The 12,679-nt window shown below is 49.0% G+C and overlaps 1 protein-coding gene across 1 annotated transcript in view; it reads right to left on the bottom strand.

Annotated features, from left to right (window-relative positions):
- Positions 1-12,679, bottom strand: part of LOC144258216 (uncharacterized) — a 970,182-nt gene that overhangs the window by 841,948 nt on the left and 115,555 nt on the right. The window contains exon 2 of the mRNA XM_077806620.1: positions 6,055-6,554. Within this exon, the coding sequence (XP_077662746.1) occupies positions 6,055-6,554 (500 nt within the window). The remainder of the gene's footprint in view (positions 1-6,054; positions 6,555-12,679) is intronic.

A 12,679-nucleotide genomic window follows, 5' to 3' on the forward strand; every position in this document is an offset into this window, starting at 1 on the left:
CCCCAGCACCTCCGTGATCCCGGTAGCAGGGGTTGGGTTTTCCCTGAGGCCCTGAGATTCTCAGGGTCCTTTTTTCCCTCCACCTGGAGTGAACTCAGCTTTTCCCCCATCCCAGACACTCCATGAAATAACAACAGCAGCATAAAGAAAGCGGGGAGGGAACATCTCCCAGCCAGGGCTAGAGGTGCCCAGGGCCCCCTGCTTCTCCATTGTTTCCATCGCAGAAGAGGAAGGTTCCTTGGAATTTGACACTCTGCTTTCCACAAGGGACAGAGAAAGATCTTGATGTTCCTGCGTCTGCGCAAAGAAAATTGTCCTTCTGTGTGAAAGAGAGGCAGGAAATGGCCCCACGGTGGGACAATATCCTCAGGATTAAGAGCAAAGGACTCAGGCTGAGAACTGATTTAACTCCACTCATCTCATTTAACTCCTCTCATTAAGAAGTTGTCTTCCAGGGAGAGATAGCAAACTTGTGACATTAATCCAGACCCTGGGGGTTTGGGCTGCTTTAACGCTTGGAAAAAACATGAACTTGATTCAAGAAGGGAGAGAGGAGAAGCCTCAAGCTGCCTTTGGTCCAAGGCTGGTGTCTCCTGGACAGTGGGAAACATCCCTCACTGCTGCCAGGGGATAGGTGGCAACTGGTGACATCCCAGGGCTGGGATGAAAGGGGAATGTTGCGTGGACTTTATCATACACGCCCCATCCTGCTTCTCAGAGCCCACAGGAAAGCATCTAGAGATGGGAGAGGCATTCCTCAACTGCATTCTCAGGAGAAGTCAGTAGCTATCCTTGAACAGACACTCAGGAGAGTAACCACGGCGGTTCTGCAGAGACATCTGGTTGCCAGAGGATCCATCTAGGTTAAGGAGTGCTGGGGGATCTGCAGTTTTTGCAGTGGGGAGGAGTCTCGAGGTCACACGTTGCGGGTAAGCTGGAACATTAGGGACTCCAGGATGTGAGGCTGGTTAAAATGGAACTGCACAAAAAACCTCCCACTTTGCTCCCTGCTTTGCCCTGTCCCCGTTTCATGAAAATCTCCATCTCTGCCCCGGCTCTCAGAAACCCCCTCTCTCCCTTGGGTATTTTCATGGTTTCTTTTTTTTTTCATGGTCTTTTTCAAAGATTTTTTGCCATCGAAATGATCAAGTACATTTAAAATGAGAAAAACAATCAAGCAACACATCTGCATCTCTTGCACCAGGCATGGCGTCGTGTCTGACTTTTTCTCCCGAAAAGTCCAGGCAGGCAGCGTCTCCCCCACATTTACTGCACACCAGGCCCAGAACTGAGCTTCACTGGCAGCAGCAATGGGGGACGGGTGGGCCTGAGCTGTCTGGGGATTATTTTAATCTATTTTTCGGAGGATGAAATCCATGCAGCTTCCACTTCTCCGTCTCTCCCCAGGAAATAACGTGTCTGTGCACGGCACCCAAACCTTTTCACAAGAAGAAGTGAAATGAAACGGCCACACGATGGCATCAGAACCTAAGACATGAGAAGCCATGTTCTTGTTCAATGTGCATTGAAGCTGAACACAAGGGAGGTGTTTTTTCTTTGACTCCTAGCCCCCCCCCCACACACTCTAATCCACTCGACACCCCTTTCCTCCCACAGCCAGGAATAGAACCCAGGAGTCATGACTATTAGCCCCCCTAATCTAGCCCACTAGATCCTTCTCCCTGGCACAAAGGAGAAGCTCTGCGACCCTGTACTGTCCCTTTGCCTCCCTGCTTGTGCGGCACTTGAAACCCAATGGGGTTTCCTTGGGCAGTTTTCAATCTTGCTCCTAGGGAGGGTGTAATTTTAGGTGCAGGTTCCAAACAGCGCAATGAACCAGCCAGAAGGGGCAGGAGGTATCGGTGTAGGAGCTATTGAAATAATCTTAGCAACGTACGTCAGGGGAACCGTTATTAATGACGACAGGTTTCAGAGTAGCAGCCGTGTTAGTCTGTATCTGCAAAAAAGGAAAGGAGGACTTGTGGCACCTTAGAGACTAACCAATTTCTTTGAGCATAAGCTTTCGTGAGCTACAGCTCACTTCATCGGATGCATTCTGTAGGTCGCGAAAGCTTATGCTCAAATAAATCGGTTAGCCTCTAAGGTGCCACAAGTCCTCCTGTTCTTTTTTTTTAGTTATTAAAGAAGTGTCAGTAAAAGGTCAGAATGGGATCATCTCAGTGTCACAGTAGAGGGCTCTGTGATGGTTTTCAATTTGTCATCCCACCCTAGCCACCACCTAGCACATGTTTGAACCTCTTCCTCTCTTAGCGTTGCTCGTTATCAGAGAAGAGGAGAGAGAGTGAGCCACAGAAACAGACCTAGTGACTGAAGGAAACATTTCTTTGCTCTTTGCTTGGCTCTGTCAGTTATTTGGGTACAAACTCACCCCCCCCCCCCACTGTCTCTGCTGGGCTCAATGGGCAGGAAGAGCTCAGCTGTCAATGGGACTTGGGGAGCTCAGGACATTACTGTAGCTTAACAGGGAAATCCTTGCTGATCTTAAATACAAAAAAGAAGCTTACAAGAAGTGGAAGATTGGACAAATGACCAGGGATGAGTATAAAAATATTGCTTGGGCATGCAGGAGTGAAATCAGGAAGGCCAAATCACACCTGGAGTTGTAGCTAGCAAGAGATGTTAAGAGTAACAAGAAGGGTTTCTTCAGGTATGTTGGCAACAAGGAGAAAGCCAAGGAAAGTGTGGGCCCCTTACTGAATGAGGGAGGCACCCTAGTGACAGAGGATGTGAAAAAAGCTAATGTACTCCATGCTTTTTTTGCCTGTCTTCACGAACAAGCTCAGCTCCCAGACTGCTACTCTGGGCAGCACAGCATGGGGAGGAGATGACCAGCCCTCTGTGGAGAAAGAAGTGGTTCGGGACTATTTAGAAAAGCTGAACGAGCACAAGTCCATGGGGCCGGATGCGTTGCATCCGACAGGGCTAAAGGAGTTGGCGGATGTGATTGCAGAGCCATTGTCCAATATCTTTGAAAACTCATGGTGATCGGGGGAAGTCCCAGACGACTGGGGTGTATAAGTCCCATTTTGGGGTGTATAAGTAGGGGCATTGTCAGCAGATCGAGGGATGTGATCCTTCCCCTCAATTCGACACTGGTGAGGCCTCATCTGGAGTACTGTGTCCAGTTTTGGGCCCCACACTACAAGAAGGATGTGGAGAAATTGGAGAGAGTCCAGCGAAAGGCAACAAAAATGATTCGGGGTCTGGAACACATGCCTTATGAGGAGAGGCTGAGGGAACTGGGATTGTTTACTCTACAGAAGAGAAGAATGAGGGGGGATGTCATAGCTGCTTTGAACTAAATGAAGGTGGATCCAAAGAGGACGGATCTAGACTATTCTCAGTGACAGCAGATGACAGGACAAGGAGTAATGGTCAAGTTGCAGTGGGGCAGATTTAAGTTGGATATTAGGAAAAACTTTTTCACTAGGAGGGTGGTGAAACATTGGAATGGGTTACCTCGGGAGGTGGTGGAATCTCCTTCCTTAGAAGTTTTTAAGATCAGGCTTGAGAAAGCCCTGGCTGGGATGATTTAGTTAAGGATTGGTCCTCCTCTGGGCAGGGGGTTGGACTAGATACCTCCTGAGGTCCCTTCCAACCCTGATATCCTAGGATTCTATGATCATTTGGCCAACAACATGCAGCAAAGCACCCAACTCAGTTGCATGAATGCTCTATAAACCACTCCTCAATTATACAGAGACACCAGCATATCTCCCCAGCTCTCAGCCTTGCACCTCAGAAATGTACCATCTTACACGGCTCACGGCCTTCTCTTGAAAAGTGTAAGCTCATTAATTAGTTCGCCACTTCATCAAAAATAAAGGGGACATGCACCAGCCTTTGTCATGTGAGCAACTTTCCCAAGCACTTTGGACAAACTCAGGAGTAAGTATAAAATAGTAAAACAAGTTTATTAACTACAGAAAGTTAGATTTTAACTGAGTATAAGTATTGGAGTATAACTCTAATTTGAATATACTAAGCAAGAATTGGATCAAACAGCTTTTGTCACCCACTGGTTGCTCCAGGCCATGTTGAGTTCTTAATACACAGACTGAATTCCCTCTCAGCCTGGGACCAATCTCTGCAGTTCAAATTCTGAGTCTTCCAGACAATCTTCCAGGTGTTGAGATTGGGGAAGAGACAGGCCACGTGGGGGTGTCTTTGACTCTCATACATATTTTTTCTCCCGCTGCTAGGTAGATTCTTGCCGTGATGCTGGGGTTAGTTAGCCCCCAATATGGAGCAGCAGTTTGCCTCCTGCACCTTGTGGTAGGTGTGTCACAGCTCCTTCACTTTGACCCCGCACGGCAGTGTGTCCCTGTCATGGCCCCTTTCTATCATGCATCACGACCAAACCACAGACTCTGGACTCAGCATTCATGTATCCTGCAATCTGAACTTGGAATCTGTTACATTCCCTCATTGGCTACCATCATTTAACCAACATGCAAGTGCTTCTTGTCCAGCAAGGCAGCCAGTTTGGGACCCATAGGCATGGCATGGCTCTGAAGGAATCAGCTGTTTCTCTCTGTGCTTCAGGAAACTTGGGATCCAAATGGTAAAAGACAGTTGTTCCCAGTTTCATCATGGCATCCTTTAGAAGTGTGAGCAATTCTAAAAACAGTTTACCTTGGCCACAGGTCACCATAGCGTCCATCTCTGGGGTGAAAATCAACCACTCGTACCTCTCATTTCTACCTGAGTTCTTGTCAAATCTTTGACCTTAGTTGTAGCAATTTTACACGGCTCTGGCGTAGAATTCTTCACCAACCACACAACATACCAGTAGCGATACTGAGGTATAACTCCCCCAAATATGCCCTTTTGTTTCTTTAATCTGGTGGCACAGATTTAAATAAGGGACTACATTCAGGTGCGGCTTAGAATCCCTCTAAGACACCAAATGTCAGGTATCTACTCAAAATGGGTGTCTTTCTGCAGCTCTATCACATTCCTCATGGATGTCATTTCCTACACATTTACAGCATCTCCCAGGAGGGAGCTGAACAGAAATGTCACTTCCATTTTTCCCATCTCTACCTAGGAAGGGATTGCATTTCCCAAATAAGAGGCAACATGCACCTGATTAGGAAGGGAAGATCTTCAGGAGCAACCTCCTGCAGGGCATGGGCCACAACTGCTTTGGGAGGCAAATGAATGGGTCTTTTAGTTAGTTCCAAATCATTTACTAGAGAATCCTCTTCCCAGCCCCTTCGGGAAATACTGACCTTACCAACTGAAGAACAGGGGGATAGAGATGGTGATGGAGAATCCCTCTGATTTACCCTATGTTGTTCTGTTGTTACAGAGGGGAAAAGACATTTTTCCCTATCCCTTCCCTATTCCTGCTCTTTGTTATACTTCAATATATTTTAAGGGAGGAAAACGGGAGTAAAAATATCTGCCTTCAGGAAAACCTGAAGCAACAGCGCTCTGATGAACTGTGACAACTGGGAATGAAACAATATGATCCTGGTGGGGGAACTTGATGACTAACAATTGTTTTTAAATGGGGGAACAGTATAACTGTGATGCTCAGGCTTTGTTTAGACTAGGACATGTGATGGAGTTTAGGTCAGGTCAAGGGGAAAGCTAATGCCAACCACTGCACCTCGGCTGCATCTGCACGACAACTGTAATTGTCTTTTAACACCAAGATCACTAACTTGAGCAGCCAATGCCATGTACAGTCCTAGTGGATGTAAGGCACGGGTAGTTTTTGCCTCAGTGTAGCTTGTTGGGAACAAACCTCTCTCTCCCACACCTGGAGCTGATGAACATTCCTGGCTGGAGGGACACTCGCTCCTTTGACCCAAAAAGAAAGGAGTTGATAGAAAACATCACAGGACTGACCCCAAAGAAGGGTGAGCTGCAAAAGGCAGGAGCAGGCAACTCATCTGGGGGAGCTGAGTAACCACGGTGAAGATGGGGCACAGATCACTAAGTGGGAATTAGCAAATGTGATTGAAAAGAAAAAAATACCTTTGGTCAGCCCTAGTCAAGGCATTTGTTACAGATCACTCCCATGTGGATTTTCTGATGTCTAATAAGGGTTGAGCTCCGATTGAAGTGTTTCCCACACTCAGAGCATCCATAAGGTTTCTCACCTGTGTGGATTTTCCGATGTCTAATAAGGGTTGAGCTCTGCTTGAAGTTTTTCCCACACTCAGAGCATCCGTAAGGTTTCTCACCCGTATGGATTTTACGATGTGTAATAAGGTGTGAGCTCTGCTTGAAGTGTTTCCCACACTCAGGACATCCGTAAGGTTTCTCACCCGTGTGGATTTTCCGGTGTGCAATAAGGTGTGAGCTCTGCTTGAAGTGTTTCCCACACTCAGGGCATTCGTAAGGTTTCTCACCCGTATGGATTTTCCGATGTGCAATAAGGTGTGAGCTCTGCTTGAAGTGTTTCCCACACTCAGGGCACCCGTAAGGTTTCTCACCCATGTGGATTTTCCAATGTGTAATGAGGTGTGAGCTCTGCTTGAAGTGTTTCCCACACTCAGGGCAGCCATAAGGTTTCTCATCTATGTGGATTCTCTTATGTGCAATCAGATGCGAGCTCCGCTTGAAGCATTTCCCACACACGCATGCGTAAGGTTTCTCACCCGTGTGGATTCTCTGATGTCTGAGAAGGTCCGAGCTCCCTTTGAAGCTTTTCCCACACTCGAGGCATGTGTAGCGTGTTCCTTCCAAGTTCATTCTCTCACGTGTAATAAGGTCTGACTGGCTACCGAAGTTTTCCTCTGGCCTCTGCTGACTCTCACAGGCTTTTGTTTTTTCTGGGCGTGCACAGCTCCCAGAATCATTCCCTTTGGACCTTCCTGACAACATCCCATGGGCTTCTACTCGCTCAGCATCTTCCTGCTGGGGTTCCTCCTCGTTTTCACTCACCATCCCAACACCTGACGGGAGACCGAGAGAATCCAGACGTAAGTCTCTGCCTGCGCCAGAGAGAAAGGAAATCTCAGAGAGAAGAATGGAAAAAGGGATGAAGGAACCAAAATGTGTACAGGACAGATCAAACCTATCAGGAGCTGATTTTCCCTTCAACCTTCCCCAGAGGAGAGAAAGGAAGGGATCAGTTCTGGGTCCGTATCTCAGAAGAAATCTCAGGGGACAGTGAGATTGGGGAGGGACCTGCTGCCAGTTGTCAGTCAGGATAGGTGGGAAGCCATGAGTGACCTCTGCCTTATGATTCTACATCTGCAGGGAACAATCCTGAACTTGGAGAGCTCACAAGGTCTTTGTAGGGCATCCCAAATGTTTCCTGTATTCACCGACAGTTTTAGGGTTGGTTTAACCAATGCCTCACCTATGCAGGCAGCTCTCGGGAGCACTTTTTTCTTAGAGCCATGAAGGTCTGGGACCCACGGCTCCTCCCCTCGTTCCAGCTGCGAGATCACATCAGTTCTGGAAACTGGAAACCCTGCTCAAGGCAAAGAAAACAAGGGAGGTCAGTGGAATTTGTGGGATACTTGTCACAAAGTATATTCCATGCTTTTAAGCCCAGCTCACTTTGAAGTAGTAACGTCCCAAGGCCGGCTTCCTTGGCTCAAAGTGCCAGGAGATGATTATTAGCAATCATATTCATTACCTTAGTGCCTAAGGGCCAACTAACAGGGGGTCCTCATTTTGCTAGGCACAGTACAAACCGAGAAGCGTTGATGGCCTGTGTCCTGAAGAAGTTTCAATCTAAATAGACAAGGCAGACACAGAATGGGGGAAGGGGTACAACCCACCAGCAGAGTGAACTCCGTGAAGGCAGAGTGGCAGATCTGATCAACAGAGGCCTAGATCTTGAGACGATCGGATTTAATGTTACAACCAGGGCCAGTGTTTTCCGGAAATTGTCGCTAGGACTGCATTTTTTCCCAAAATTACTCTTTGTTTGTGGAATCACCGTTAATATCCGGAATTGCTGATCAGAGGGTGGGTGGGGCATGCAGGGTCACAATCCCCCAGATTTCTCCCTGGAGACACCCATCTCCTCCCCAGGGCACAGGCTGGCTGCGTTTGAGACTTGATGCCAATTTCTTCCCTCCTCATACAAGTCTGGGATCAGCAGTGGGACGCCAGGCTCTCTCATCATGCTGCAGAGAGGACGGCACTCACAGCTGCTCGCGGCCGTGTCCACAGCACCTCTCCCCTGCTCATCTGCCCTGTACACAGCTGGTTCATGCCCCGTCTCTCCAGCGCACAGCTGGCTCTAGGCTCTCAATGCCCAGTATCTGAGCCCCACCGCCCCCACACAGCCGGCTCCTGTCCCCTCCCCCCAAGGCACTTTCAGGCTTTAAAGGATTAGATATTGCTCACGTTTGTCAGTTACTCTCTTTTCATTGCCTGCAAACTCTTGCCTTAATTATGACTGTATATCTAAGCCAGCCCTTGAAAGCATGAATTCTTCACAGACTATGATGCCGAGATGCGCCACATGAAGGGCTGCGGGATGGGTTTCCTGTGCAAGCTGGTATCACTACAGGGTGATGAATGCCAGATCTCAAGGCTGGTTATGCAGAGCTCCACCTTTTGAAGCTTTACCCAACGCAGAAAGGGGTAGGGACGGATTTCCCCTCATTCAGGAGACTGAAGACGACAGACTTTTGGGGGATGAACAGCTGAGTTTGAGCTGACTGAGGGGGGTCTTTCTGGGCTACAAACTCACAGGACCTGATAACCACCAAGAGGTAACCGTTTAAGAAAGGCTTTAATACACTTTGGAACCCATCAGGGATTCCCATGAGGACCGCTGAGGGAATGAAGGGAAACACGCATTTGGATGCTCTTCTTCTTTTATGAGAACGGGAACAGGAAGGGCAGGGATATCACTGAATGCAGGATCTCAGCAGTACTAGGTGTCAGGATAGCACCATATTGCAGCCCATTGGAAAACATAATCCCAACTACACATATAAAATGATGGGCTCTAAATGAGCTGTTTCCACTCAACAGAGGGATCTTGGAGTCACTGGGCACACTTCTCTGAAAACATCAACTCAGTGTGCCACGGCAGTCAAAAAGCAAAGAGAATGTTGGGAATCATTCTGAAATGGATAGATAAGAAGACAGAAAATATCATATCGCCTCCATATAAACCCATGGTACACCCACATCTCGAATACTGCCTGCAGATGTGGTTGCCCCATCTCAAAAAAAGATATATTGGAATTGGAAAAGGTTCAGAAAAGGGCAACCCAAATGATTACAGGTATGAAACTCTTCTGTACGGGGAAAGATTAAAAAGACCGGGACTATTCAGCTTGGAAAAGAGACAAAGGGGGGATAGGAGAGAGGTCTATAAAATCAAAACTGCCGTGGAGAAAGTAAATAAGGACGTGTCATTTACTCCTTCTCAGAACACAAGGACTAGGAATCACCCAATCAAATTTATAGGCAGCAGGTTTATAAGAAACAAAAGCAAGTATTTCTTCACACAATGCACAGTCAACCTGGGGAACTCCTTGCCAGAGGACGTTGTGAAGGCCAAGATTATAATAGGGTTACAAAAAAAAAACAAAAAACACCATGAGAAATCTATTGAGGACAGGTCCGTGAATGGTTATGAACCAGGATGGGCAGGGATGGTGTCCCTAACTTCTGTTTGTCATAAGCTGTGAATGGGTGACAGGAGATGAATCACTCCATGATTCCCTGTTCTGTTCATTCCCTCTGGGACACCCGGCGCTGGTCAGTGTCGGAAGACAGGACACTGGGCCAGATGGACCTTTGGTCTGTCCCAGTGTGGCCATTCTGAAATACTAGGGAATCTAATGAGTCCAGTGCAATGGGAGGGAGTAGGAAAATCCCTGGGTGTGGAGAACACTGGGAAATTAGAAACTATCATTCAGAAGCAACAGACTCTAAATAGTCTAGAAAAGCAGATAGTGAAAAATAAGAATCGGGGTCATGTGACTTCAGGAATGAGGGACTCAAAAAACCAAGTCTGCAGAGAAGAGAGATTGTGGCTATTGCACATGGGGATGGGGGGAGCAACTCTCCAGGTCTCAAGGATTTTCACCAACAACCGAGGAGATTGTCCCATGCACGGGGCAATCCGGAGCAGTGAGGAGTTGTGTCATCTGTAATCCTGGCTGAGTTTCAATGCTCTGCTGCTGGAGCTCCCTTGTCTGGATTCCCCCAGCCAGCATTCAAGGTCTGTGTGATCAGTAACCCTGGACCAGCCGCTCTGACCCCAGCAGCCTGCTTCTTACACCCCAAGCACATTCTGGTCTGGGTGGAGAAGGCTCAGGGTTTGAGAGAAGGCCAGGGGTAGGAAGCTTCTGTTCGTTATGCTGGACCTAACCCCCCGTTTTACTTGTGCAAACAGGAGATATTTGACACTGTGCGATTCTGCTCCTGTGCTCTCTTCCCACAGCGTTCAGCAGCAGGGGAGGGTCTCTGGTCGTGTGTGTGTCACTGGCATGCTGGGGTGATGCTGGAACAGGACAGAGCAGAGGTGGCATTGTGGGGGTGGCGTGAACCTCATCTCTTCCGTTCCCCTTCCAAGAACCAAGGGGACAGGAACCCTTACCCAGCGAGGTCACAGTCTCACAGGTCTCCTGCATGACGTCTATGGAGAGGGCTCTCTGAGCGGGGTCCAGCAGAGCCCCCTCTTCCCTGGTGAAATACACAGCCAGCTCCTCGAAGGTCACCGGCCCCTGAAAGAGCAAGAGCCCCCCACTCAGGACCTGCTGCCCCACTCACGGCCCCACTATTCGTGGGGGAGAGGAGCCAATCAAACGGAAACTCTGGGTGGACCGCAGTCAACAGAGTTCCACCCCCACCCCGCTCAGAGCACCCAGGAAACACCAGGGTGAGGGGGCGAAGAGACACCCCTCCTCTCTCCCAGCAGATCCATCACACACCTACTAGCCACAGACTGATACCGGAGATGCTGCCCCGAGCTGGGTCGAGGGAGAGATCTCTTGTAGGAAGCCCAACACCCTCCTCCTTGTGAAAAGAAAAGGAGGACTTGTGGCACCTTAGAGACTATCCAATTTATTTGAGCATAAGCTTTCGTGAGCTACAGCTCACTTCATCGGATGCAAACTGTGGAAAGTTGAGAAGATCTTTTTATATACACACAAATCATGAAAAAAATACCTCCTCCCACCCCACTCTCCTGCTGCTAATAGCTTATCTAAAGTGATCACTCTCCTTACAATGTGTATGATAATCAAGGTGGCCCATTTCCAGCATAAATCCAGGGTTTAACAAGAACGTCGGGGGGGGGGGGGCAGGAAAAAACAAGGGGAAATGGGTTACTTTGCATAATGACTTAGCCACTCCTAGAGCTGGATATGAAGCAGGGGAATCTCCCCTCAGCCTGACTGGTGGCTTCCCCCTTCGTATTTCAAGGCACACGCTGGTTAGTTGGGTGAGGCTCCAGCACTAGGAGTCTGGTCCTTTTTCCCAGCCCCATCTAGGTAGGTTATTTTCGGTTCATCAGATTGGAGCATTTCCACCTCCGAACCTCATGGGTCTCTTCCTAGAATCTAGGCCACTTATTAAACAACTCCCAGCAGGTCTGCCACCCCCTGGCCTCCTCCCTTTCTCCACCCTGTGCATTTCCTGCCCCGCTCCAACCTCCAAACCAGACGGTGCAAACCTTCCCCTCTCCCGTGTATTTGCTGTCCCTCTCCCTCCTGCAGGAACAGATCAGAACCCCCTCAATAATCCCTACCTGAGCTGGCTCCTCTGCAGCCATGTCGCTCCCTTGTCCCATGGGAGGACGGGATGAACCGGAAAGAAACATGAGCGTCGTTCTGCAACCTGGCCGGGCAAGAAGGGCTGTTGTGGAAGTTTAGGAACGGGCATTAGTTCATTTCACATCACGCTTCCCCCAGGCTCTTTCCTTGCAGAGCGAGATCCGAGATTCTGCCGTGCTGAGAAAATGCTCAATCTCTGGATTACAGCAGAGACCTGGCCCCTCCTGCCAGGCTACGCCCACAGACACACTTTTAACCTCCTTTCTCCCTCCCGCATCGCAAAACAAAGTCTCTGAACGCAATCCTAGAAAAAAGCAGAACCAAAGGAGTCCCTTTCGAGGATTCCCTCTGACACTGACCCCACAGCAGCCACACCCCAGCAGGAGGGACATGGAGTCAGGAACTGGGTTTTCCTCTCTCTCATCCTCGTCTTGTCCACAGGAAAGTGATTCTCCCCACAGTGCAGTAATACATCTGTCTGGGCAGATGAGAGAGCTGGAAATCTCTTTCAAAACTCTTTTATCCCACGGACCCTGTCAGTCTCTCTATCTCCTTTTCCCTGTGCCCTCTCCATGCCTGTCTGCTAGGAAACTCTCATTCCTGGGTTGTTTGCTCCCCCATGGCTGGATTTGCTCCTGCAAATGGCAGGAGAAATGGGGTGGGGGGCTGTTTCTGTAGAGTCATTTTATAGTCCTTCACTGCCTGCCTGGGATTTCCCCATTGCCTGCCTAGGACCCCCACCTGCCCTCCACCAGGATCTGCCAGCCCATTTGCCTGGGACCCCCTCCTCCTACCAGCAGACCCCCTGACGCTTTACAGGAGGACCCCTCACTCTGCGCCAGGGACCGCCCCACCACAGCTCTGTGCACTGGGCATGGCAATGGTCCCAGGAGCCAGCTGGGCAATCCCAGACAGAGCCCGTGGCACAGCACCAGGCAGCATCT

The sequence above is a fragment of the Eretmochelys imbricata genome, chromosome 28 (genome assembly GCF_965152235.1).
Source record: "Eretmochelys imbricata isolate rEreImb1 chromosome 28, rEreImb1.hap1, whole genome shotgun sequence".
Taxonomy (NCBI): domain Eukaryota; kingdom Metazoa; phylum Chordata; order Testudines; family Cheloniidae; genus Eretmochelys; species Eretmochelys imbricata.